This window comes from Plecotus auritus (genome assembly GCF_963455305.1).
Source record: "Plecotus auritus genome assembly, chromosome: 5".
Classification (NCBI taxonomy): domain Eukaryota; kingdom Metazoa; phylum Chordata; class Mammalia; order Chiroptera; family Vespertilionidae; genus Plecotus; species Plecotus auritus.
Window position 1 is genome coordinate 59,778,093 of NC_137776.1, and position 22,674 is coordinate 59,800,766.

The window sequence follows — 22,674 nt, forward strand, 5'->3', positions numbered from 1 at the left end:
TGAACCCCCATCTCCTAATCTCAGTTTAGCGGTCCAGCTAGCATCCACCGTCAGGCTTATACTTTGCTACTGTGGGGAAGTGGTGGCTGACGTTGAACTTCTGTGCATTTATTTGCCTTGCAACACTTACCATTCTGGAATATTCCTGACCACAGTCCCTGAAGACTGGGAACTGAGATAAGCGAAAGTGGGAGGTGGTTAGGACTGTCTTATTGATTAATGCTGGCACTGACTGAGGCTTGATATTGTCTCAAACAACTCGCTTACTCCTGAAAAAGATCCAAACAACACAGGGGAGGAGGTAGGATGCATCATTATGACCATTGGGCCTTAGCCAGGTGCCTTTGGATTTCCAGGAATCAGAAACAGGCTTGGCACCAGGTCATACTCCAAGGGTTGTCAACCTGTAAAATAATGGACTACAGTGCTGGCCCTGTCCTTGGGTAAAGAGAAGTGCTGAATCATGGATAGCAGTATTAATTAGAGGTTTAGAATGGTGGGATTGTGAGTGGCAGCTAACCTCTGTAGAAACCCTTGAGGATGCCCTTGGCTATTTGATGTGAGTATATGTTCTGTGTGTGTGTGTGTGTGTGTGTGTGTGTGCGCGCGCGCGCGCGCGCGCGCGCGTGCATGCGCATTTGTGTGTGTTGTGGAAGATAGGAGAGCTAGAGCAGGTTTAGCTGTGGCAACACTTTCCCTCACCTCCAATTAAAATCAACTTCTATACCCCAACCACAATATCCTGCAGCATCATAATCCATTTCTTTTTAGAACATGAACCTTCTGGGAGACCCTAATCAAATCTCCTATTGAAACTATAGTTCAACTTCCCATCCTTGATTGCTTCACAGAAGAGAATATGTTTGTAATGAATCTAATTTTTTCACACCCCCCTCCACTAAGCCATGTATTTATGCGTGAAACGGAAAGACATTTCAAGTGAAAACTTGAACATCTTGAGACAAACACACAGAGAAGAATAACTCCTGATGTTTGCACAGAAGATGGGTCTTCGCCAAGCTCAGTGTACACTTCAACCTTTGCCTTTGGGAACTCACTGTGGGTGGAACAACTGAGTCAGCATCAAGGATAAGAGAGCTTGTCCAAGGAGGTAGAGTGGAGGAGTCAAGTCTTCTGGATTCTCCATCAGAATTCTTCTGTAACTATCATTGGGATCTTGTCCTGGACCAAAATGAGGCCCAAGAATACATCGCATTCACAATTTTGGATTCTTTATTATCTAACATCCAAAGAGAAGATACAAAGGCTATTTTATTTACCAATCAAGTGCACTAAGCCTAAGGAAAGTTTTGGTCCTTTTGCTAAGCTGTCAGATGTTGGAGGCAGTTGGGCTGATGGCTGTGTTTTACGTCCCAGCTTAACATTTTCGAGGCTGTTGAATAATGTAGATCCTTCTCGTTGGAGTGACCTTCTCCAGAGCAGGTCTGGGTTTTTGATGTGCCATGTGCACTATTGCTGGAAATTTATGGCTGAGCTAAATGTGAGAAGGAAAGAAAAAAATAAGCATATTGGATCTTTTTGACTATGAAGTATTAAAGTAGAAAGCAATACAGTTGGTCATGGAAATTTCACAATTTTGTTTACTTCTTTGATAGTATTACTTTTTTTCCCCTTACCACTTCCAGCTCTGGGTCCATAGTGTGTTACTTTGGGGTTTCACTCATTTGTTTATCTCTAATTTGTAAAACTATAACATATATTATATTAAAATAATGTACATAATACATATGTATGTCTGTGTTTTGAAGTGACATTTTTACAAGTAGAAATGGTTCATTATTTCTGCATCAGTCTTCTAATATTAGCAATTATTTTGGCACCAGTATGCATATGTGAATCACTATAATCTAAGAAGGCTACGGGAACATTTGAGAAAGTCCTGAAGGGAGAGAACCCCTCAGTTGTCAAAAGATCAGAAGTAGAGAACCTCTGTGAGAAGTTAGAAAGAGTTAGGATTATTTATTAGATTGAAACATGTAAAACTTCTATTTTAATAGGTAAAAAATGGTGTAATATTGGCTGTTTCATATGGTTCAATCTAAACAGCCTGATGAAAAGAAAGCTGAGGAATGACTTATTAGCTTCAGGTACCAAAAGTTCTCATTAGTCATCTCCACAGAAGACATGTGTGAGGAAACAGGCTTAAGTAGATTTAAGTTAACACAGACTGAGACTATTTGACAATAAGATAAATTTCATATGGAACCGAAGACCTTATGAAATTTACATTAAGGGTGGCTTAAAATCAAAAGGATGCCCAATGCTGCAAGGACTTCAGATATAATTTTCCTAGGAGGAGCGTTTGAACCCGGTGACCTTTTGGGTCTCCTCTGGTCCTTAGTTTTCAAGCCATTGATACAAACATAGAGGCACCTACAGAAACCTTAGCAAGCAAAAAAGGAATGCCTCAGCTCACTAGGAATTTCACTTAACCACCATTGGACGTAGATGCCCTTGCCTTGACACTCAAATTAACTAAAAGGGGAGATAAACTGTTCATGACCCCAAGCATCACATTGTTTATGGTTTGTTTGGACTCTCCTAAACCAGGAAAACATAGGTGCCTTATATCTCTTCTCAAATGTCCCTGAGCTCTAGGCACACAGCATTCCCTTTCATGTGAAACTTGACACTAGAAAGTCATTTATTCTTGGTCTTAAAAAATTAAACACACTGGAGAAATATAACTTGAAGTGTTAACAATGGTTATCTCTGAGGGATAGAATTATGGACAATTCCTAGTCTTTTTCCTTATTTTGCCTATCAGTATTTTTCTAAAGTTTTTCTTTTGCAATAATTAAACCCAAAGGTGGTTTATGCTAGCATTCTAGCAGAAAGGAAGAAAAATCCTTTTTAAAAAGCACTGAAGCCTTTATGTTGGTCAGACCAGTTATCATCAGGCCACATGACACGCATTTTATAGTGTGGTAAAGGCAGAGTGCTTTGTTTTGTTTTTCTTTAAACATTAGAAACAGAAGGAAACTTAAGAGGTCACTGACTTCAGTGATTTTCTTCCAGACTGGGTGTCTTTAGCATCAATTAAAACAGATGGATTATTTCAGGTTAGCTCTAAATCACATTCAAGAGATTACAGGTAGGAAGAACAACCTGGCAAGTTACTTCAAGTCAAATGTAAATGTACGGTCAAGGGGTGGGGGGTGGTGAGAAAGGAAATGAACAAGTAATTATGATATAACAGAAACCTGGGCAATTAGCCAAGGTGAGATGGCCCATGATGACAAGGTGAGACTGAGGAGAGGAAGCCACAATGTTGATTGTTGTTTTTAAGGTGCGAGAGTGATGATGGGTGGAGATGGGAAAGCAAAGCGGAAAGGAGAGAGTTTGCTGGAACACACTTATTGCTTAATGTAGCATTAATTCATCTCCAGGGTTATTTCCACAGTTTAGGGCTTACATTTTTCTCTGTAAAGTACACCCAACATAAAATTCTGACCATTTTTAAGTGTATAGTTTAGTAGCATTAAATACATTTACATTGTTGTGCAACTGTCACAACATTTATCTCCAGAAATTTTCATTATACCACATTGAAACTGTGTACCCCTTGAACAATAAATCCTCATTCCTTCCTTCCCTAGCCGCTGGCAACCACTATTGCCCATAGTGGATGGCACCATTTTCCATTCTTATCAGTAATGCACAGGGTTAGGGGTCACATTTTAACCAAGCCGTTTAACTGAGGTTCTAAAAGCTCTGCTCAACTGCTTCCCTGGAGGGGATTGCCCCAGGTCAGAATGAGGGAGAGATTGCCTCTGGGGCTCATTGGCCATCTATATCTGGTTTGGGAAAGTTTAGGAGAGAAAAAAAAATCAACAGGATTGAGAAGAAAGTGGAAATTAATTCAAGCAAAGATAACAGTCTTAGAGAAACTGCTCATAATTATTAAATTACAAATGCACAGGTTTTGGGGTGGGGGTGGGGCAGTACTGGCTTCTCTAGCACCACTTATTAGGTTCACAGTTGTGAGTACATGAAACAGTTTATGTATTGTTATTTATTAATTATTGTTTTATTTTCCATATGAACAACTGTAAACCTCCTTTTGCCACACCCTGTAAATACAATAAGAGAGTCAAGTTCGCTGTCTCTCATCCCCACCGCTCCAGCAGGAACATCCTAATGTAGAAGGACTTGGGGGGTCTACAAAGAGTCTTCCACTAGAATGGAAACTGTAAATAAAATAGTCAACCCTTCAACGTCCCAATTCTGAGGTTTAGATTCTATATCAGTGGAGAGAGAAAGATTTTATTTTCAAGTCTGAACTAGAAATAAGTAGGGATAGCTCCACAGAGTGCAGCCTACAGCCTGCTGTGACTTCAGTCTGGCATCTTCACTGAGGGAAGCTTGGGATTCTTCATCATTCGTTTCTGTAAACTGCTCGGGTTTGTAGAATGAAAGGTGTTTCCTGTCTGATTCATGAGGGTAAGAGAATCGAGGGTAACTCCACAAGAGAGAGAATTCAAGGCTGGCATAGGTGTGAGGACTCTGTCCTGCCGTGGCTCCATCACATAAGGACCAACACACTGAACTTAAAAAGCAGATCAGTAGAAACACCCATATTGAGAATTTACCTTCATCTTGGGTAGCTGTGACCTCAGAACCTATATTTTTGGTTTCAGAGAAAAAGCAAAAGAAGTCTGTTAAAAGTGTTTAGGATTGGAGCCATGAAAGAAATTCCCGATGCAGGAAAATCTGCGGCAGGTTTGTTTTAGAGCCTGAGGTTAGGTAGTATTGCAGACGGGCAGCTCCTCCATTCATCTTTCCCGGTTGTTAACTTCCAACGTGGCACTTAGATTTCCACACCCCGTTAAGTAAAGTGCTCAAAACAAAACATTCGGTTTGAGTCGATGAAATTCAAGGCTACTCCTACGGCGATGTTCATCCACGGAACAGAGAAGCCTTTCTAGATCTGCAGATGCCTTTGATCGTCTCCTCTCCCCCAGGACCCCATTGCACATCCATCTCACTCACTTGGGCATGGGGGACGCATCTGGCAACTTGAAAAGTGGCCCCAACTTTAACTGGGCTTCAACATTCCACCCCCTCCACACCATAACACAACCCTGTTCTGATGTTTTAACTGGATACTTTCATGTTGAGAGGCTTCACAACTAATGCCAAATTTAACTTCCATAACAATCCAGAGAAGGAATATACTTGGCAGTACCATTCTCTCTCAATCCCTGCCTTTAAAAAAATTAAGTAAATGAGCAAACATAAATCTCAGAGCAGCTATGGGACTTCTAAAAGGTTAAACAATCTCTAAGGAGTAGGTGGAATTTGGTCTCAGACCAGGTCTCCCTGCTTTTTAGCCTAGAGTTTTCAAGCTTACATAACTCCTTCTTCTGCCAGGAATACCAAGTTATGTGGTTTGTCACTGGGCAACAGGAATTCTGTTATTATCTAGGACTGGAGAGGTGGGGAGGGAAGGGGAAAGGTAGTTGGGACAGAGATCTGTGTGTAGGGAGGAATGGGGAAGATAGTGGGAGGGGAAATTCCACTTAGATTTGTACAGTTTTTTCAATCTCCCAAATCTTAAACCCTTGGTTGGTTTTGAAGTAGGGTATCCTGAGATAAACAGCATATGGAAAGAAATGTCCCACCATGATTGAATGGTTGTTGAGATCCTATGAGTTGGGCTGTACTTTTACAGTCTTAGACTCTAAGTTCTTAAGTTGATCTGAGAATTAACATGGGTTCTTGGAACTAGAAAGAATTGTAGCAGAGGGCATGAATGAATGTTAATAAATGCAGGTATTTCTTCTGACCAATTGCATATTGTTAGGTCTTTGTGACAATATATTTTGCAGAAGGGATCATTATAATACAGGTGAAAATTTATCAGCAGATGCCAATATCTTTATCGCTATTTTTATGCCTTTTAATTTTTTGGTATAAGGCATATAGTTTATACATATTTATTTTATTTTATTTAATATATTTTTGTTATTGATTTTCAGAGAGGAAGGGAGAGAGAGGGAGAGATAGAAATATCAATGATAAGAGAGAATCATTGATTGGCTGCCTTCTGCATGCCCCACACGGGGGATCAAGCCCGCAACCCAGGCATGTGCCCTTGACCAGAATCGAACCGGGAACCCTTCAGTCCGCAGGCTGATGTTCCAACCACTGAGCAAAACCAGCCAGGGCATACATATTTATTTTTAAAAAATTAAGGTGTAGCCCTGGCAAGTGTAACTCAGTGGTTAGAATGTTGGCCCATGCACTGAAGAGTCATGGGTTTGATTTCCGGTCAAGGGCACTTGCCTGGATTGCATGTTCGATCCCCAGCCCTGGTCAGGGCATGTGTGGGATGCAAGCAATCGATGTGTCTCTTTCACATCGATGTTTCTCTCTCTCTTTCTCTCTCTCTCCCCCATCATTCCCTCTCTCCTTTCCACTCTCTCTAAAAATCAATGGAAAAATATCCTCATGTGAGGACTAACAACAAAAAGAAAAAATCAAGGTAGAATTTTTCTATAGTAAAATATACCCCTTTTCAGTGCACAGTTTTATAAGTACATACAGTCTGTGACTATCATCACACTCAAAATATAGAACCATTCCATCACTCCCCCACCTCAAAAAAACTCCCTCCTATCTCTTTGTGGTCAACCCCTCCTTTCACTGAAGCTCCTGACAACCAGATTGCAGCAGATCTATCTTTTAAAAGGCATTGGTCTTTTTACCCCAGTTGACCTTTATTATGAAATCCTATTACACGTCAGGTTGAATTAGGGGTTCAGGGAGGATTTTTCTCAGCTGTAAGGAAATACGTGGATCCCATTAACTCCCATATTCAAGGTAGTCACTATGGCAATCTTGGGACTTGATTTTCTAGCCTCTTCTCCTCTGCCCAGGAATCCAAATGGCGCCCTGTAGGACATCTGCCTGGGACAGGAGCTCACCCTTACTGAGGGCTAGTTGTGTCTGGCTCTGTGCTAAGTACTTTGCAGGGGTTATATAACTTCCTTTTATTCTCACAATATCACTTTGACGTGGATACTATTAATCACATTCCCATTTACAGATGAGGAAACAGAGGCACAGAAAGTGAAGAAACTTGCTCTAACCGGTTTGGCTCATTGGATGGAGCGTCGGCCTGCAGACTCAAGGGTCCCAGGTTCGATTCCGGTCAAGGGCATGTACCTTAGTTGCGGGCACATCCCCAGTGGGAGGTGTGCAGGAGGCAGCTGATCGATGTTTCTCTCTCATCGATGTTTCTGGCTCTATCTCCCTCCCTTCCTCTGTGTTAAAAAAATAAATTAATTAATTAATTAATTAATTAAATTAAATTAAATTAAATATATTAAAAAAAAAAAAAAAGTGAAGAAACTTGCCCGAGGACACACTGCTAAGTGAGTGACAGAGCCGGCCTAAGACCCAGGCATCTGATGTCTGATGCCAGAGCCTGTTTTAGCCAGTAATCTATAGAGTGTTGGCCACATTCCCACCCCAGTAAACACTGAGCTACATGTTAAAGTTTTTCTTTTTACATGTATAGTTGCTGTTATCAGTACACCATCTCACTATTGTCTTATTTTTCCAAACACAATTATTATTGTTGTTACCTGACTCTCCTTTTTATCTTTGAAATAGAGAATTGGTATTTTAACTGAAAGTGGAAGAACCCCTCTATGTCACAGACGTATGCATATAGGTCTATAAAAGAAAACAATATGAACCCTGGCATCATACCTACACACAGCGTAAACCTTTATTGACCACTATCCTTAAACATTTCATTTTGGGTTGACATATATTCTCGAGGAACGTGCCATCCGGTTTCACCAACAACTGTGGCATCCTCTTGCCCCCGAGGAAGAGGCGTTTAGTGTGCAGGTGCAAGAGAAGGTGAGACGCAGGAGCGGGCAGCTGGCGTTGCCCTGGCAGGGCGTCCTCCACCCCTGCCCTTCCTGTAAAGCCAGCAAGGTGAAGAGGCACTTACGACCTCACCTCAAATCTATTTGATGGGAGAACCAGGCCCCCCACATGAGAAGGCTCTGTAGCTATCGTCTATAATCAAGATCTTGTCTTGTATTCTCTGCCTCATAACATCCCAGGGACTTCAGATGTACCTTTTTATCTCTGCCATGAAACCATGCTACTCCCTGGAGCACAGTGCAAACAGGTGACTGTGCCAGGCACCGTTCTAAGAGCTAACCTGTGTGAACGCATTTATTCCACACAATGAAACCGTGAAGTGTATTTTCTTTCTTATCTCCATTTTACAAACAAGAAATCTGAGGCACAGAATAAGTAACCTGCTCAAGGTCATACAGCTGGTAAGTGGAAGAGCTAGTGCCAGATGGGGACTCAGAGGCCTAGCACACAGTTTCTGCTCTCATCTTTTTCAGATCCCTAATGTTGGCAGTAATGACAAGTCTTCCTTCTATAAAGAATGCTCAGTCCTGTCCCTTCGGCAAACGTGGGAGCAGCTGAAAGAGTGGCTCTTCCTTGCCTTACGTGCAATGTATCTGTCCTCCAGAAATAAGAATAAGGCTCTCACTCCGCTCACCTACATAGTTGAAAAACTCTTGAATACAAAACCAAACCACTGTCTTTCTGGTAAGTTTTCTTAGTTTGTTGAGCTACTTAGAAGAAAGTCATGATATAGAAATAACAATAGCAGTGCTCAACCACCTATTTAAACAGACTTTTCTGGACAAAGCCAGCCAGCACCCAGCCTTCTTCCAGCCTGAAACTGTGCAACCCTCCACCACCCGCACTCGCCTCCAGTCAAATACTGCCTTACCAGAATGCAGTACTGGGGAGGAAAGGCAAAACTGTAGAATTCCCAATACACGGGCTGCCTTTTCATAAAACCATGCCAATGTGTCTGAGAAATATTTGGGATGGCAAAGTAAAATCCTGCCCATTTGGTGTCATGATTCTTGCTTTATTTTCTATCTTATTTTTGAGATGATTTATTGAATGGACAGTAGGAATTTGGGAGAAATAATTTTTCTCGCCAAGACCTCTTTGTGTTCTTGGGACTGAGAGCAGATTCTTTCAAAAGGACATCGATCCTCTGAGCTGGAAAACACCTCAGTGGTCATTCACCCACGCAGCCTGATGGTTGGGGGAGTACTGTCTGGGAGTATCCCATGATGCATCTCACCCATAGCTCACCTTCTCTAGTGTGTCATTCAGGGCATCCATCGTCTGTATTTTGGCAACATTCACAATAGCACTGGAAAGATGAAAAGAAACTTCATATAGGACCTGAAAACTTTCCCACTGAAGAGGTTAAGTGATTTATACAGAAGCAGGTCTACTTGGCCTTTAAGTGTCATTCTGCTTGGCTACATCTGAAAGACAAACAATCCTGCCTCTGTGTGCCCACGTGCCATGACAAGCCTTATAGGCCAACTTATTATTACTTTTGCTTTTGAACTTTTCATTGAAGTATATTACATATGCAGAAAAGTGCACCTATTATCAGTACACGGCTTAGCACATATTCAGATACTTAAAACACTAGTCTAACCAGCTGCCCCTAAGGATAACCACTACCCTGACTTATAGCCCCATAGATTTGTTTTGACGGCTTGTGAACTTCATAACATGAATGATATAGCATACGCTCTATTGTGTCTGGCTTCTTCCGAGGTCAGGTTATTTTGTAGGAGGGTTTCAATCAGGGACGAGCCTGCAGTACAATTTCTTGACAGAAACTCTGCGCTCGACATAGTTTCTTTTTCTGGATGGTTTGTGTTGGTTGGTACACGTTATTAGGAAACAGACATAGATTGATGATGCCTAGAAACTTATTTGCCAGGATCTATTTTTTCAAAAGCTATTCTCCAAGAAGATGTAAGGTGACTTTTTGTCCATGAAGACGAGGCACTTTTATCCCGTGCACACACTCCTGGAGCAGAGGTGAGGGCAGGGGCGAACTGATGGTGGATCTGGTGAAGCTGCGGTTGCACCGCCGCTCACTGCACAGGGAGGGCCCTGGCCATTTCACATTGGTAATTTCTTTTATTATCCTTTTAAAAATGGCACGCAAGTTCCATAAGCTATAGGTCCTACCTACTTACATCTATCCCTGACAAATGGGGAGAGAGGTTGATTTCTTGCTGTTTACATTCTGTAGTAGTCCGATTCCCACCTTTTAATGACTATTACAAAGAAACTGCATTTTTAAAAGAGGGGTCCAGTCACCACTTTATTACTCTCTAGACAACTCCTCCTCCTTCACTGTTCAGCTGACGTTGGAATTAACAGTAAGTCCCCTTTTTTCTGAGGTGCAGAGAAATAGGACTTGTCTACTGGCTGCCAACTAGAAGGTCTTTTCCAAGCTATGACTCCAGTTGCTGAGCCCCTAACCCAGGTGTGTTACATAAACAGGGCTTATGCTTAAGTCAGAAAGAGTCCACTTGCCAAATCAATCAGCTTGCGATTCAACAACCGCGTGTTACCATCCACAGAGTGCTCTCTGTATTCTAGGAGCTGGCCTCCATGCTGGGTCGCCAGAGAGGACTCGCAGCGTTGCTTTCCTTATGTGATGGTTATTTTCTGGATTCGGGAGAAATAAACACTGCTAAAGGGGCTAGTGAGTATTTTATTTTAATGTAGAAAAGATCCTCAAACAATCTCCTCCACAGAAATCAGAAAGAAAACTTTAAAAGTGATCTAAAAATGTGTTATACGAAAGAGGCAGAGACAGTCCATTGTCTATGTTCCTCCATATTCTCCTTCTGAGACTGTTGCCATTTTAACTCTTAAGGAGGTACCTTGAGCATCTAATCAACTCCTTTCAAATATTCACCAACTCATCTATGGAAACCACCTTGAAATAGTCTCTGAAGCATCATCACTACACTACTTGGACAAGCCATTCCACATGTTTTCCTTAACGAAGGCATAGAGTGACTGGGCCATTTGTGTGTCTGCTCCAGCCACAGCTTTCTGCTTAGCTCCGGGAACAGTGCAGCGTGTCAAGGTTACGGTGGAAGGGCCAGGGAGAAACCAGCCTCAGTATCTATAGGCCCTCCTGCTATGCCAAATATAGAAGCCATTGATAGTTTCTAAATAATTGAGTGATGAATTCAAAACAACAACTAAAAAGCATTTATTTTTAATTCAGGAGATTTGCTTCAGCAGAAAGCATACATGAAAATAGGGCAGCCTAGGGACACTATTTTAAAGGCTAATGTGAAGATAGGATAAAGGGATGTGTGTCAGGTTTTGAATGCATTTAGGATTGTGTCATTTAAGTACAAGACAGCTGGGCTGGACTCAGAGAGCGGGAGAATGAATGGGTGGGGTTAGTGATGGGGCCCAGAAAGAGTCCTCCAGAAGGTAGCCACCTTTCACCTCCAGTCTGCATCACCACTGATCCTGACCTCCACCACACCCCACCTTGGCGGCTGTCTGTAACCCTACTTAGCAAAAGCCTAGGGGGACTGGGAGGCCTCTGACTTCTGGAAGAAGAGTCACTGAAAACTCCTCAAGGTGACACAGGAAAAGAAATTAAGCAGCCCCATACCTTGTTTTCTCATGTCCTGTTTTTTTGGTGTGTCTCTCCAAGACGCCAATTTCTTGTTTTTTGGGAATTCGCTTCCCTCCAGCTTTTACTATAAACAAATAAACATCAATATGGAGTCAGGGTTAGAACAGCAAGAGAAGGCATGCTTTGTTATTCAAGGTATACATTTAGATTTGGGAAAAAATTTAGAATTATTTTTTAGTTTATTTTAAAAAATATTTTTATTGATTGCAGAGGAAGGGAGAGGGATAGAAACATCAATGATGAAAGAGAATCATTGATTGATTGCCTCCTGCGCGCCCCCTACTGGGGATTGAGCACTAAACCTGGGTATGTGTCCTGACCTGAATCAAACCGTGACCTCCTGGTTCATAGGTCGATGCTCAACCACTGAGCCACACCAGTCAGGCTAGAACTTATTTTTTAAATATCTAAAGTTTCATCTAAAGCAAAGCAATAAAAAAGTTACCCTGGAACTGCATAAAGATAAGAAAAAAGATGTTTCGTGCAAACAAGCTGGGGAGAAGAAGAAGTGCTGAGGTCTGCTTGTTTATGTTCAGGGAGCTTTCCAAGGCAGCAGGTACATCTTCCATTTGGGGAGATGAATAACAACACACTCCCTTAGGCATTTCACTGAAAAACATTTTTTCTTGTTATCAAACCAATTACACTCTTCATGATAGCAAGTGACAATTACAATGTGACCCTCCTGTTCTCCCACAAGATTAAAGTTTGTGCAAGGCTTGCATTTTTCTTTTTTCAACCAAAAGCCAGATTCTGAGAATGAGCCAAACGTGAGGGCGGTGGTGATAATAGGCATTTAATTCAACAGAAATGCTTCTGATCTCACCATATACCCACCTGTCATCTCAGACCCCGAACCTGGGATGTTGGCCAAGCTCAGATTTTGTAGTGAGCAACTAAAATGCATTAATAATCCTGCCATTCAATAGATCAATTAGTGTTAATCAGGCTACAGATGACCTAACAGCAGTTCAAGTGTGTAACAATGTCAGTTGAAATCAACTTTTTAAAGGAATGACCCATTTCAGAATGCAAGTCAAAGCAAACACTTTTTTTCTGTTCCCAGGTAATTTGCACATCTGAAATCTGACAAGCTCAAATGAGAAAAAGCTAAACAAACATTGATTCATTTGAACCTACTAATTCTTTTTATGGGAATGTCAAATGGACAGTTTTCTAAAACTAGCTCCAATAAAGTGAAAAATAAGGAAAATTGTTTCTCCATGCCTTTGTGAATTGACTTAGTCATTGCTCTTTTAAAATGATTGCTTAATTTATTGCTTTGATTCTAACACATACATAAAGTACACAATTCAAAGAGCATGAAAAGGTCTGCAGTCTCCCTCCTACTATTATTTCCCAGCCCCCTGGTTCATCTCCCTAAATGCTGCTATGTTACAAGTTTCCCATGTATTCATCCACAAGTATTCTTTAGGTCTACTTACACGTTACTATTTTTTAAATGGTAACTTAAGATACACATTGGTCTGCACCTTATCTGTTTATATATTTCTTCAATTATATGTTTTGAAATAAGTTCTATTTCAATACACATATAGAAATGTATCTTCCTTTTTAGCATCTTTAACATTACATTATCTGAACATTCTGTATTTACTTAGCCAATTCCCAAATGTTAAGACATTTCAGATGTTTCTAATCTATTGCCATTACAAACAATGCTGCAATGACTATCCTTTCATATATACAGAATTTTGCACAAGTGCAAGGTCAATGGGGAAAAAAGGAGACATATGTACTAATACTTGTAATACTTTAAACAATAAAATAAAATTTTTTTAAAAATTCAAGTATATCCATGAGATAAATTCCTACAAGTGATCTCGTTAGTTCTCAAGAATATACATTTGGAATTTGGTTAAATCTTGCCAAATTGCCCTTCACAGAACTTGCACCAGTGTACAGTCTCACCAGCCATAACGTTAGCAATTGTCTCCCCAAGTCTCTTGCAACCATGTGAGCTAGAAAACATTTGATTTTGTCAATCAATAAGTCTTTTTAAAAATGGTATCTCATTGTTTTATTTGCATTTCTTACATTTTATTAAAGGTTGAGTTTGTTTCCGTGATTAAAAGCCATTTATATTTTCTTTTTATGAACTGTTAAAATTCTTTTTTCTAATGTTTTTATTGATTCACTAGAGGCCCGGTGCATGAATTCGTGCACCAGTGGGGTCCCTCGGCCTGGCCTGCAAGATCGGGCCAAAACTGGCTCCCTGACATCCTCCAAGGGGTCTTGGATTGGGAGAGAGCACAGGCCAGGCCGAGGGACACCACTGTTGCATGATCAGGACTAGGGAGGGACGTGGGAGGTTGGCCAGCCAGGGAGGGACCACAGGAAGGCTCCAGGGCATGTCCAGCCCATCTTGCTCAGTCCTGATTGGCCGGATCCCAGCAGCAAGCTAACCTACCAGTCGGAGTGTCTGCCCCCTGGTAGCCAGTGCATGTCATAGCGAGCGGTTGAGCGGCCTTAGCATATCATTAGCATATTACACTTTGATTGGTTGAATAGATGACTGGATGACCAGACACTTAGCATATTAGGCTTTTATTATATAGGATAGAAGCTGTTTATCTATGAGGTGTATCACAAATATAAAATATTTTGCCAGTTACTGCCTTTTTTGTTGATGTTTTTGCAGTCAGCAATTTTCTATTTTTGTTAACCCCTTATGGGTTTTGTATCACTAAGGAATTCCTGACTGTGATGTTTTATAAATATTATTCTGTATTTTCTTCTAGAACTTTCATGGTTTCATTTTGCATAATCAATCTTTGATGCTATATTTAAATCCTTGACCCTTCTAGAATGTATTTTGTGTAAGTCATGTGGAAGCATAATAGATTTTTTTAGATTATCCTAATAATATTTAAAAAATTAATCTTTTACCTATTAATTTGAAATGCCATCTTTATCATATACTAAGTACTCATGTATATGTGTGTATATATTACATGTGTATACATACATACATGTGTATACATATACACACATGTATATACATACATACACACATATTACAGTGGCTATATCTGGACTTCTGTTCCATTAATCTCTCTGTCCATTCATATGCCATTATATCTCTATTTAAATTATTGTTGTATACTTTAATATCTGACAAAGTTAGTCCTCCTTTGTTACATTTTCTTTGCAAAATATTACTAGCTATTCTTATTTATTTTTCCATATGGACTTTAGAACCAGTTTAATAATTTCCTATAAAAAATCCTATTGGTATTAAAGATCTTGCTTTAAATTTATAGATTTTTAAAAAGGAAAACTTTGTATCTTTATATTCCTGGTAGCTCTCTGTTAAAAAATATGGTATGCTTTTTTATTGTTTATATCTTCCTTTGAGTCCCTCAGCAACTTGTTCACATAATCTCACACATTTATTATTAGATTTATTCCCTAAGCATTTTATCTTCATTGTTGTTGTTGCTATTGTAAATGAGGTCTAGTTTTCTGTTATAACTCTAACAGACTGTTGTTCTTATATTACTATTATTGATTTTTATATCTAAATCTTATTAAATTCTCTTATTGTTTATAATAGTTTTAAATCGATTCTTAGGTCTTCCAGGTTTAAAAATGATTAACACAAAAAGAATTATATTAGTTCCTCCAAAATAATGTTTAACAGTGGTGATAGTGGACATCTTTGTCACCCTAATTTTTAAAGGGTTGCTTTTAGTATCTTCCTATTAAGCATAATGTGCACTTAGAAGGCTATATACATGAGAAGTAAGTACATATATTTTCATAAATATATCATTTCATCATGTTAAGGAAATATCCTTCTAGTACTATTTCACTGCATTTAAAAATTACAAATACATACTGATTTTTCTGCTTATTGTTAACTAGAGGCCCAATGCACGAAATTTGTGCAAGAGTAGGCCTTCCTTCCCCCGACTGCTGACACCGGCTTCCCTCTGGCACCCGGGACCTGGGCTTCCCTTGCAGCCCCGGCTTCATCCAGAAGGTTGTCCGGAAGGACATCCAGTCTAGTTAGCATATTATGCTTTTATTATTATAGATTGTATTAATTATATGAATAAATATTTTACGTGAAACCATTCTTGTATTCATGGAATAAACTCTATTTGGTCATTTTGAGTCACCAACTTGGTTTTTTTAATTGATTATAAAAGCTTCTCACTAGAATTCTGTAATGTTAGATGCAGTCTAGTGCAAATTGTTATTGTAAAATAAACAACAATTAAAAATGTGAACTTTAAAATGCTGAGTTTTGTGCCACTCAATTGAAAGGACACTGACAAACCAGAGACTGTCCAGAGGAGAGTGACCAGAGTGGAGAAGGGAGCAGGTCACAGGAGGCCCTAGGGAACTGGGAGAGATCACTTCTGAAGGAGCAACGACTCAGAGCTCAGGGGCATCTTCAAAGATCTCAGGGGTTGTCATGTGGGACGAGGAAAGGTTTCTTGGTGAGGAAATGTTATATGGGGTCAAAGAGCTCTATACTTCCTGAACTCTGTGACCTTGAGCAAGATGCTAAACCCTTCTGAGGCTCAGTTTCTGCATCCTTTAAAAGGGAATAATACCGATTGTTCAGGTTGTCTTAGAGAATAGAAGTGACATAAGCACCTGGTACATGGTAGGTACAGCATAATGTGTAGTTATTATTATTTGTATTTATTTTATGTTTTTCCAGAGGAGAGAATGAAGACCAAAGAACGGAAATTCCAGAAAGGCAGAGTCGGGCTACATACAGCAGTTTGTGTTATTTGGAGTCATGTAGCGTGCCTCCTATGTCCTTTGCCCCTCAGTGTGTTAAAGGAAAGAAGTCTACCTGACATGAATATCTGAGGAGGACTTTGGTGAATTTGGTAGAAGTTTAACTAGATGATCCTTATTATGAAGTCCTTACTATAATTCTAACGCTTCCCACCTATTTACAAAAGAAAACTTATCACTTTCCTCCCTTCTGGAAGAATATAAGGCACTTAACAGAAAAACAAATACCAAAAGAAATTTTTAAAAATGCAAACATGGGAGTCCTTCATTCTTAAGAACAATAAACTAGAGACATTTGAGGGTAAATTAAACACGCCCCCCCCCCCCCAGAAGATTTCTACTTCCATGCAGGAGTCTTTGAATCCTCTCTGGTGTGGGGCTGTGGGCTTTAAATGAGTGATTTCAAGAAGTGAACCACAGCTTGAATGTCCAGAGCACAGTTCTTGTTCTGGTAGGTAATCCCACTTGGTCAGCCATGTAGAGCAGAAAGAAGCAGAAGATAATATTCCCATACTATAGTGATACATGGAGGTATACACAGATTAAGGCCCTCTACATTGAGGCGACTGGACCAGATGGAACCAGTTTGTGGGAGGGTCATCTTCCCCACACTGACTGTGCTGGGAGCACTGCTTACCCTGGTCTCCTGGGATCTAGCAAACCATCCTATCTAATAAAAGAGTAATATGCAAATTGACTGTCACTCCAACACACAAGATGGCTGCCCCCTTGTGGACACAAGATGGCTGCCACAAGATGGCCAGCAGGGGAGGGCAGTTGGGAGGGACCAAGCCTGCAGGGGAGGGCAGTTAGGGGTGACCAGGCCTGCAGGGGAGGGCAGTCAGGGTCAATCAGGCTGGCAGGGGAGTGGTTAGGGGTGATCAGGCTGGCAGGCAGAAGTGGTTAGGGGCAATCAGGAAGGCAGGCAGGCGAGCAGTTGGGAGTCAGCAGTCCTGGATTGTGAGAGGGATGTCCAACTGCCCGTTTAGGCCCAATCCTACTGAGATCGGGCCTAAACGGGCAGTTGGACATCCCTCGAGGGGTCCCAGATTGGAGAGGGTGCAGGCTGGGCTGAGGGACACACCCCCTCATGCACAAATTTCATGCACTGGGCCTCTAGTCCTATATAATAAAAGGCTAATATGCAAATCGACTGAACGGCAGAATAACTGGTTGCTATGATGCACACTGACCACCAGGGGGCAGACGCTCAATGCAGGGGAAGCACTGCTCAGCCAGAAGCCTCCGCAGCAGCGCTAAGGATGCCGACTGTGGGAAGCAGGTCAGTCAGACATCCCCCGAGAGCTCCTGGACTGTGAGAGAGTGCAGGCCAGGCTGAGGGACCCCCTCAAGTGCATGAATTTTCTGCACTGGGCCTTTAGTTGTAAAGAAACATCTACAACCCAGCCCAGTGGAGTCTTGCCCATTTTGCTTATGGCAGATAGGTCTGACTCATGGGACCTCTTCAAAGTCTCACTGTAACTAAATTAGTTCATTTAAATTTATAACATTTACATAATTCTGTGTTTGGGACTAATATTGCCTTTTGAATCTTCGTAGAAGGCTGAACTGGAATTGGGTGAAGTGAAATGGGAACTGATTTAACATTTTAACAGGCCTTTGAATATGAATACATAAGGTAAAACTTTAGGTCCTTTCAATAAGCACAATAAACTAGAGAGAAAACATGTAAAAGAGAGAGACACTTTTTTGGATAGTTTCATTAGAAAATAAAATTTATGTGGGGAAAATGAAACTTTGCCCATCTCTGAGAAAGAGTTATATTCTTGTGGCTTCTTTTGTAGTTTACAATGCCAGAAGTAGACCCTTGAGTTTAGAATGCTACATAATACTTTTGCTGTTAAGATCTCCCAGACATTTTGCAGTTTTTCATAGAAGGCAGTCAAGATAAAGAAAGAAAAGCCTGCCAGAAAAATTAAGCTTTTCCCCTTCACTAACTGGTAGAAAATGTATGTGAACAAACTGACCACCACAAAGGTTTGTACAAACTCTGCCTTGTGACTTATAGTTTTTATGTGAAGATCTTAATTCAAAGGTTCGATGCTTGCAAAATGCTTCCTTTGCACTTACATTTGATTTTTCAGCAAACTTTAAACTGCCAATCAACACCTAGAAGACCCCCATCCGAAGAAGGCGGGGAGCAGGGAGAGGGGGCTTTAGAGCGGGAGCACATGGCATGGGCTCCACTTTATTCCCAAACCTCAGTGCCACTGCTCTCCAGGTGTGCAGCCTCAGACAAGTCCCGCACCCGCTGACTTCACTTTGCTCCTGTGGGGGGCAGGATGATGGTTCGTAGTCCGTCTGCAGGGGTGTTGCCCTGCCTAGGAGGTTCTGTGCAGCACCAGGAGCACAGTGAGTGTGGGGTGAATGTGGTTGTTCTTGTCCTTGTGGTCCTCAAACCCCGTCCCCATGATGCCTGGGAAAGTGGGTCTCCCAGCATCTCTCTCAAACCTCACAGATCAAACCCCGTAAGTTGACTTGAGCAGATTGAAGTTGAGAGAATTAAGCCTTTGCCCCTTTTTTTTGTTAATGGTGCTGGCCCTTATGCAGCTATGGCTTCCCCCCACTTTCTGCATTAGTTTCACACCTGGGGATCTGATCCCCAAACTTTGTTCTCTCTCTCTCTTAATATATTTTTATTGATTTCAGAGAGGAAGGGAGAGGGAGAGAGACAGAAACATCAATGATGAGAGAGAATCATTGATCAGCTGCCTCCTGCACGCCCCACACTGGGGATCGAGCCTACAACCCAGGCATGTGCCCTGACGGGGAATTGAACCATGACCTCCTGGTTCATAGGTCGACACTCAACCACTGAGCCACACTGGCCGGGCCATTCTCTCTTTAATGAGCCAGAAAACTGATTCTCTCTGGGGGTTCTGTGGTGTCCTCTCTGATGGCTCTGATTCATTTGACTAAAACTGAATTAAAAAGTGCAGGGAATATACAGAAAAACTCATGAACTCCTGCTCTTTCTAGTTCATTACATATGTACTTGGCTTCCTCGATCACCTTCCACGCACACATTTTTGGCTGTTCATTGTGATGAGGTTCTTATAAAACTGAAAGTGAGGCAAATCAAAAAGCAGAAAATCCAAAGCTAAGCTTACTAGGGCCCAGGCCAGCTCATGTTTAATGTAGTCTTGTGTCACAGCATAAATTTCTAGCCACGGCTAATGGAGTTGCTATATATTATATTAATATACATGAAAGAAAAACTGCTAAGCACTCGACATGAAGGTGGGAAAGAGTTACCGCTGGCTGACTCTCGCGTCGTTTCATTTTTAACTGCGATGGGGCGGGCATGTGTATATTTTCTATGCATTTTCCTTATTCTGCCTACTGCAATAGTATCTAATACAGCAGCCCTCAGACATCCGATGACTTGCGATAGGGGAGGGTAATTTCTCCTGATGGCTATGTGTTTTATGAGGCCTGCATTTGATGGGGATTAACATTCATGTGCTGGGTACCGTACAGAGATTATCGCCTTTCATCATCATAACAACCTTATAATATCCACGTTAGTTATCATTCCGTTTTAGAGGCGAGAAAACTGATGCTCAGAGGTGTGGAATGAAAGCAGGGTTTAAACCCACATCTGTCCAGTTCCGGAGGCCATGTCAAATCCTTCCCGTCATATCATGCCTGCTTCCCCCTTTCCGGGATCTGTAAATTGCATATTAAAAATCGATGGAATTCTGGTGATGAATTATTGTTATCCCATAAATAAAACTGTGCACCATCGGAAACCGGTTTGGACTTAAAATAGGTAACAAGACCAGATGAAGGAGGAGGCTTCCTTGTTCCCTTGCTCTCAGTGGGGAAGCAAAAGTCTGCCTTCATCTCCATTCTAATTACCCCAAACCTCTTATCTGTAGTGTCACAGTTCGTAATAATTAATTGTCATGCTATAGAGCATTGTGACATGCTTGATGGATTCCTGGTGTGCTATGTACACAGAGTAATTAGCAGTCATTAGGGGTGAGGACAGGAAGTTCTTGGTGGCTTCATTCGAATGCTCATTTGGTTAGGTTTATCTCTGCGTCCTTTGTGCATGAATGTAATTCAGTAAGTCAGGCTTTGGCTTAACTGTTTGATGAAGGATTGGGGTGGAAGTGGTGAGAAGAGAATGGAGTCTTTTTTTTTTTTTTGGTCATCATCTGTGCGATGACTTCTCTTCTAATAATTAACATTTATCGTTCCTGACCATTAGGTAGCAGCATTAACTTTAAATATAGATAGTGTTAAACACTGCTAAACCCAATTCACTATAAAGTGTCAGGAATCTGCCACAGGAGAACAGGGCATGGAGCCCAGAACTGGAAACGAGTGAAAATTCCGACTTTCTCAGCAAGGCCGCGCACCAGAAAACCACGGATCCTCTGTGTCAGTTTATCAGCTTGGCAGAGGTTATTCCCGCCATCCTCCTCTGCAGCACAGGTGACTGAAATAACCTTGGCTTAGAGGTGCCAAGTTAGACCAATAAGTACATTTTGTAAATGGGGAAAGGAAAAGAGAAGGCAGGCAGTTGAAAGAACATAAACTGGCTAAAAATAGGCCTACATGCCTCAGTCAATCTAGATGAACATACGGTTAAGTACAATAAAACTAATTTCCATATTCCAGAGAGTTGATATAAGTAGCATACATTTAAAATGGGAGGGGGGAGGGGATGAGGGAGGGAGAGAGGAAGAGAGAGGGAGAGAGAGACAGAGAGAGAGAACTGTGGATGCTTTGCAAAACACCTTGATAAGCTACAGTTTCCAGGCAGCCCCCTCCAGTGTTTGAGTCCTTATTAGAAAGTGCTCCTCAGCGTGTTGACAGGCAAATACATCACGGATACCACCGCCCAACCCAAATGCCTGAGGAGGAAGAGAGACTGCTGGTTGCTGTCCTTGCTGTGGAAGCTGGTTTGCCAGGCTACGAAGTCAGACGACTACAGTATCGTGGGGAGCCTGAGTCTTAGAGCTGGAACCTCTAGGAAGGAGGTTTCCATGGCAGTAAATCATCTTCCAGGGAGGAAAGGGCCAACCTTGCTACCTATCTCTTCCCACAAGCACCCAACCCCTTGTCCTCTCATATATAATCAGGCTTTAATTGATCTGGGGCCTGACAGATCCCCAGGTGGTTTACACACAAGCTTAGAGACATCAAAGGCACAGGAGGAAGTCAGGCTGCATGAAGTTAAAGTAACAATGGGAGGCCGAGAACCTGCGCTCTGTTGGGCGCCTCTGTTGAAGGCATAGATGGCGGAGCAGCAGCACTGAGGCCCTTGCTACCTACAGGACAGAGGGCAGGTGGGCAGCCTACCTGCGGGAGGATGCCCCCCTTTCAGCGGGGAGGGCAGGACTTGCACTTCATTTGCCATAGCGCGTGCCAGTGCCAGTGCCGGTGCTCCAGAGGCCTTGCCAGCTGTGGCTGCACTACTGCACCCCGGCTTTATACAGGCTGGGGGCGGGGCCCCTTCAGGGCGTTGCTGAGCAGCAACAGGGCTTGTCACCTAGCTCTCTGGGAACCTGCATCTCCTTGGCAAGCTTTCTCCTAGAAGGAAACTTTCTTCTCATTTCCTCCATCTGAGAGGGCAGGGTAGATGGCTAAGGGAACTCTAATTTTCTTTCACAAAAGGGAGAAGAGAGGACGAAGTTCAATGGAAAACTTTTTCTCTCTAACTATTCATCCATCAAGGATATATGGAGAAGTTACAGTGTGACAGGCTGTTTGTCACATACTGGCATGACAAGGAGGGGAAGACTAGATCTTTGCCTCAAGACATCTGTAATCTTTTTGAAGACACAATTATAAAACAAAGTGCTATGTTTTAGTCCCAGGCTTTGCAACTGTAAGCATTTATTCTAAGAAAATGATTGGAGATGTAAACAATGATGTAAATAAGAATGGTAATCATATGTTTCTTATTTTAATTTTCATTAGAATCAACATAAGCACCCCCAAATAGAGATAGTTAAATAAAATATAGCCAACCATGAGAGTACACAATTACAAGTTATGCTTTAAAATACTATTTAATGATGTGAAAAATATTTATAATAAGATAGTGGAAAAGTAGGCTAGAAACAAATAGGTGCCAATTTTGTTAAAAAGATAAAGTATGAACTTAAGCATTATTGTATCTCCTGTACTGCTCAACATTTAGCAAATGGCAGGTACTTAGAGATATCTCTTTGTTCTTGAATATAATTAAGGAGTTCTGCTCTTCAAAAAACATTGTTACAAAAATGAAGACCAGATGCAAACTGGGAGAAAATATTTATAAAACACATTTCTGATAATAACAACCAAATTTAAAAATA

At 41.4% G+C, this 22,674-nt stretch overlaps 1 protein-coding gene across 1 annotated transcript; it reads right to left on the reverse strand.

Annotated features, from left to right (window-relative positions):
• Positions 1 to 1,367: 1,367 nt before the first annotated feature.
• Positions 1,368 to 21,762, reverse strand: DAPL1 (death associated protein like 1). The gene is made up of 4 exons (XM_080669105.1): positions 21,674 to 21,762; positions 11,537 to 11,624; positions 9,175 to 9,235; positions 1,368 to 1,495 (listed from the first exon to the last, which is right to left on the reverse strand). Exons 1-4 carry the CDS (start codon positions 21,729 to 21,731, stop codon positions 1,379 to 1,381), a joined length of 324 nt encoding a protein of 107 aa, XP_080525231.1. The 5' UTR covers positions 21,732 to 21,762; the 3' UTR covers positions 1,368 to 1,378.
• Positions 21,763 to 22,674: the final 912 nt, after the last annotated feature.

Excerpts from the sequence above, each read along its gene's own strand:
- DAPL1 (XM_080669105.1), bottom strand. The coding sequence starts at position 21,731 with ATGGCAAATGAAGTGCAAGTCCTGCCCTCCCCGCTGAAAGGGGGGCAT. Across the intron at positions 9,236-11,536 it reads ACAGGACATGAGAAAACAAG|TGCTATTGTGAATGTTGCCA; the intron begins GTATGGGGCTGC and ends TCATCTTTCCAG. Across the intron at positions 1,496-9,174 it reads TGAATGACACACTAGAGAAG|CTCAGCCATAAATTTCCAGC; the intron begins GTGAGCTATGGG and ends TCTCACATTTAG.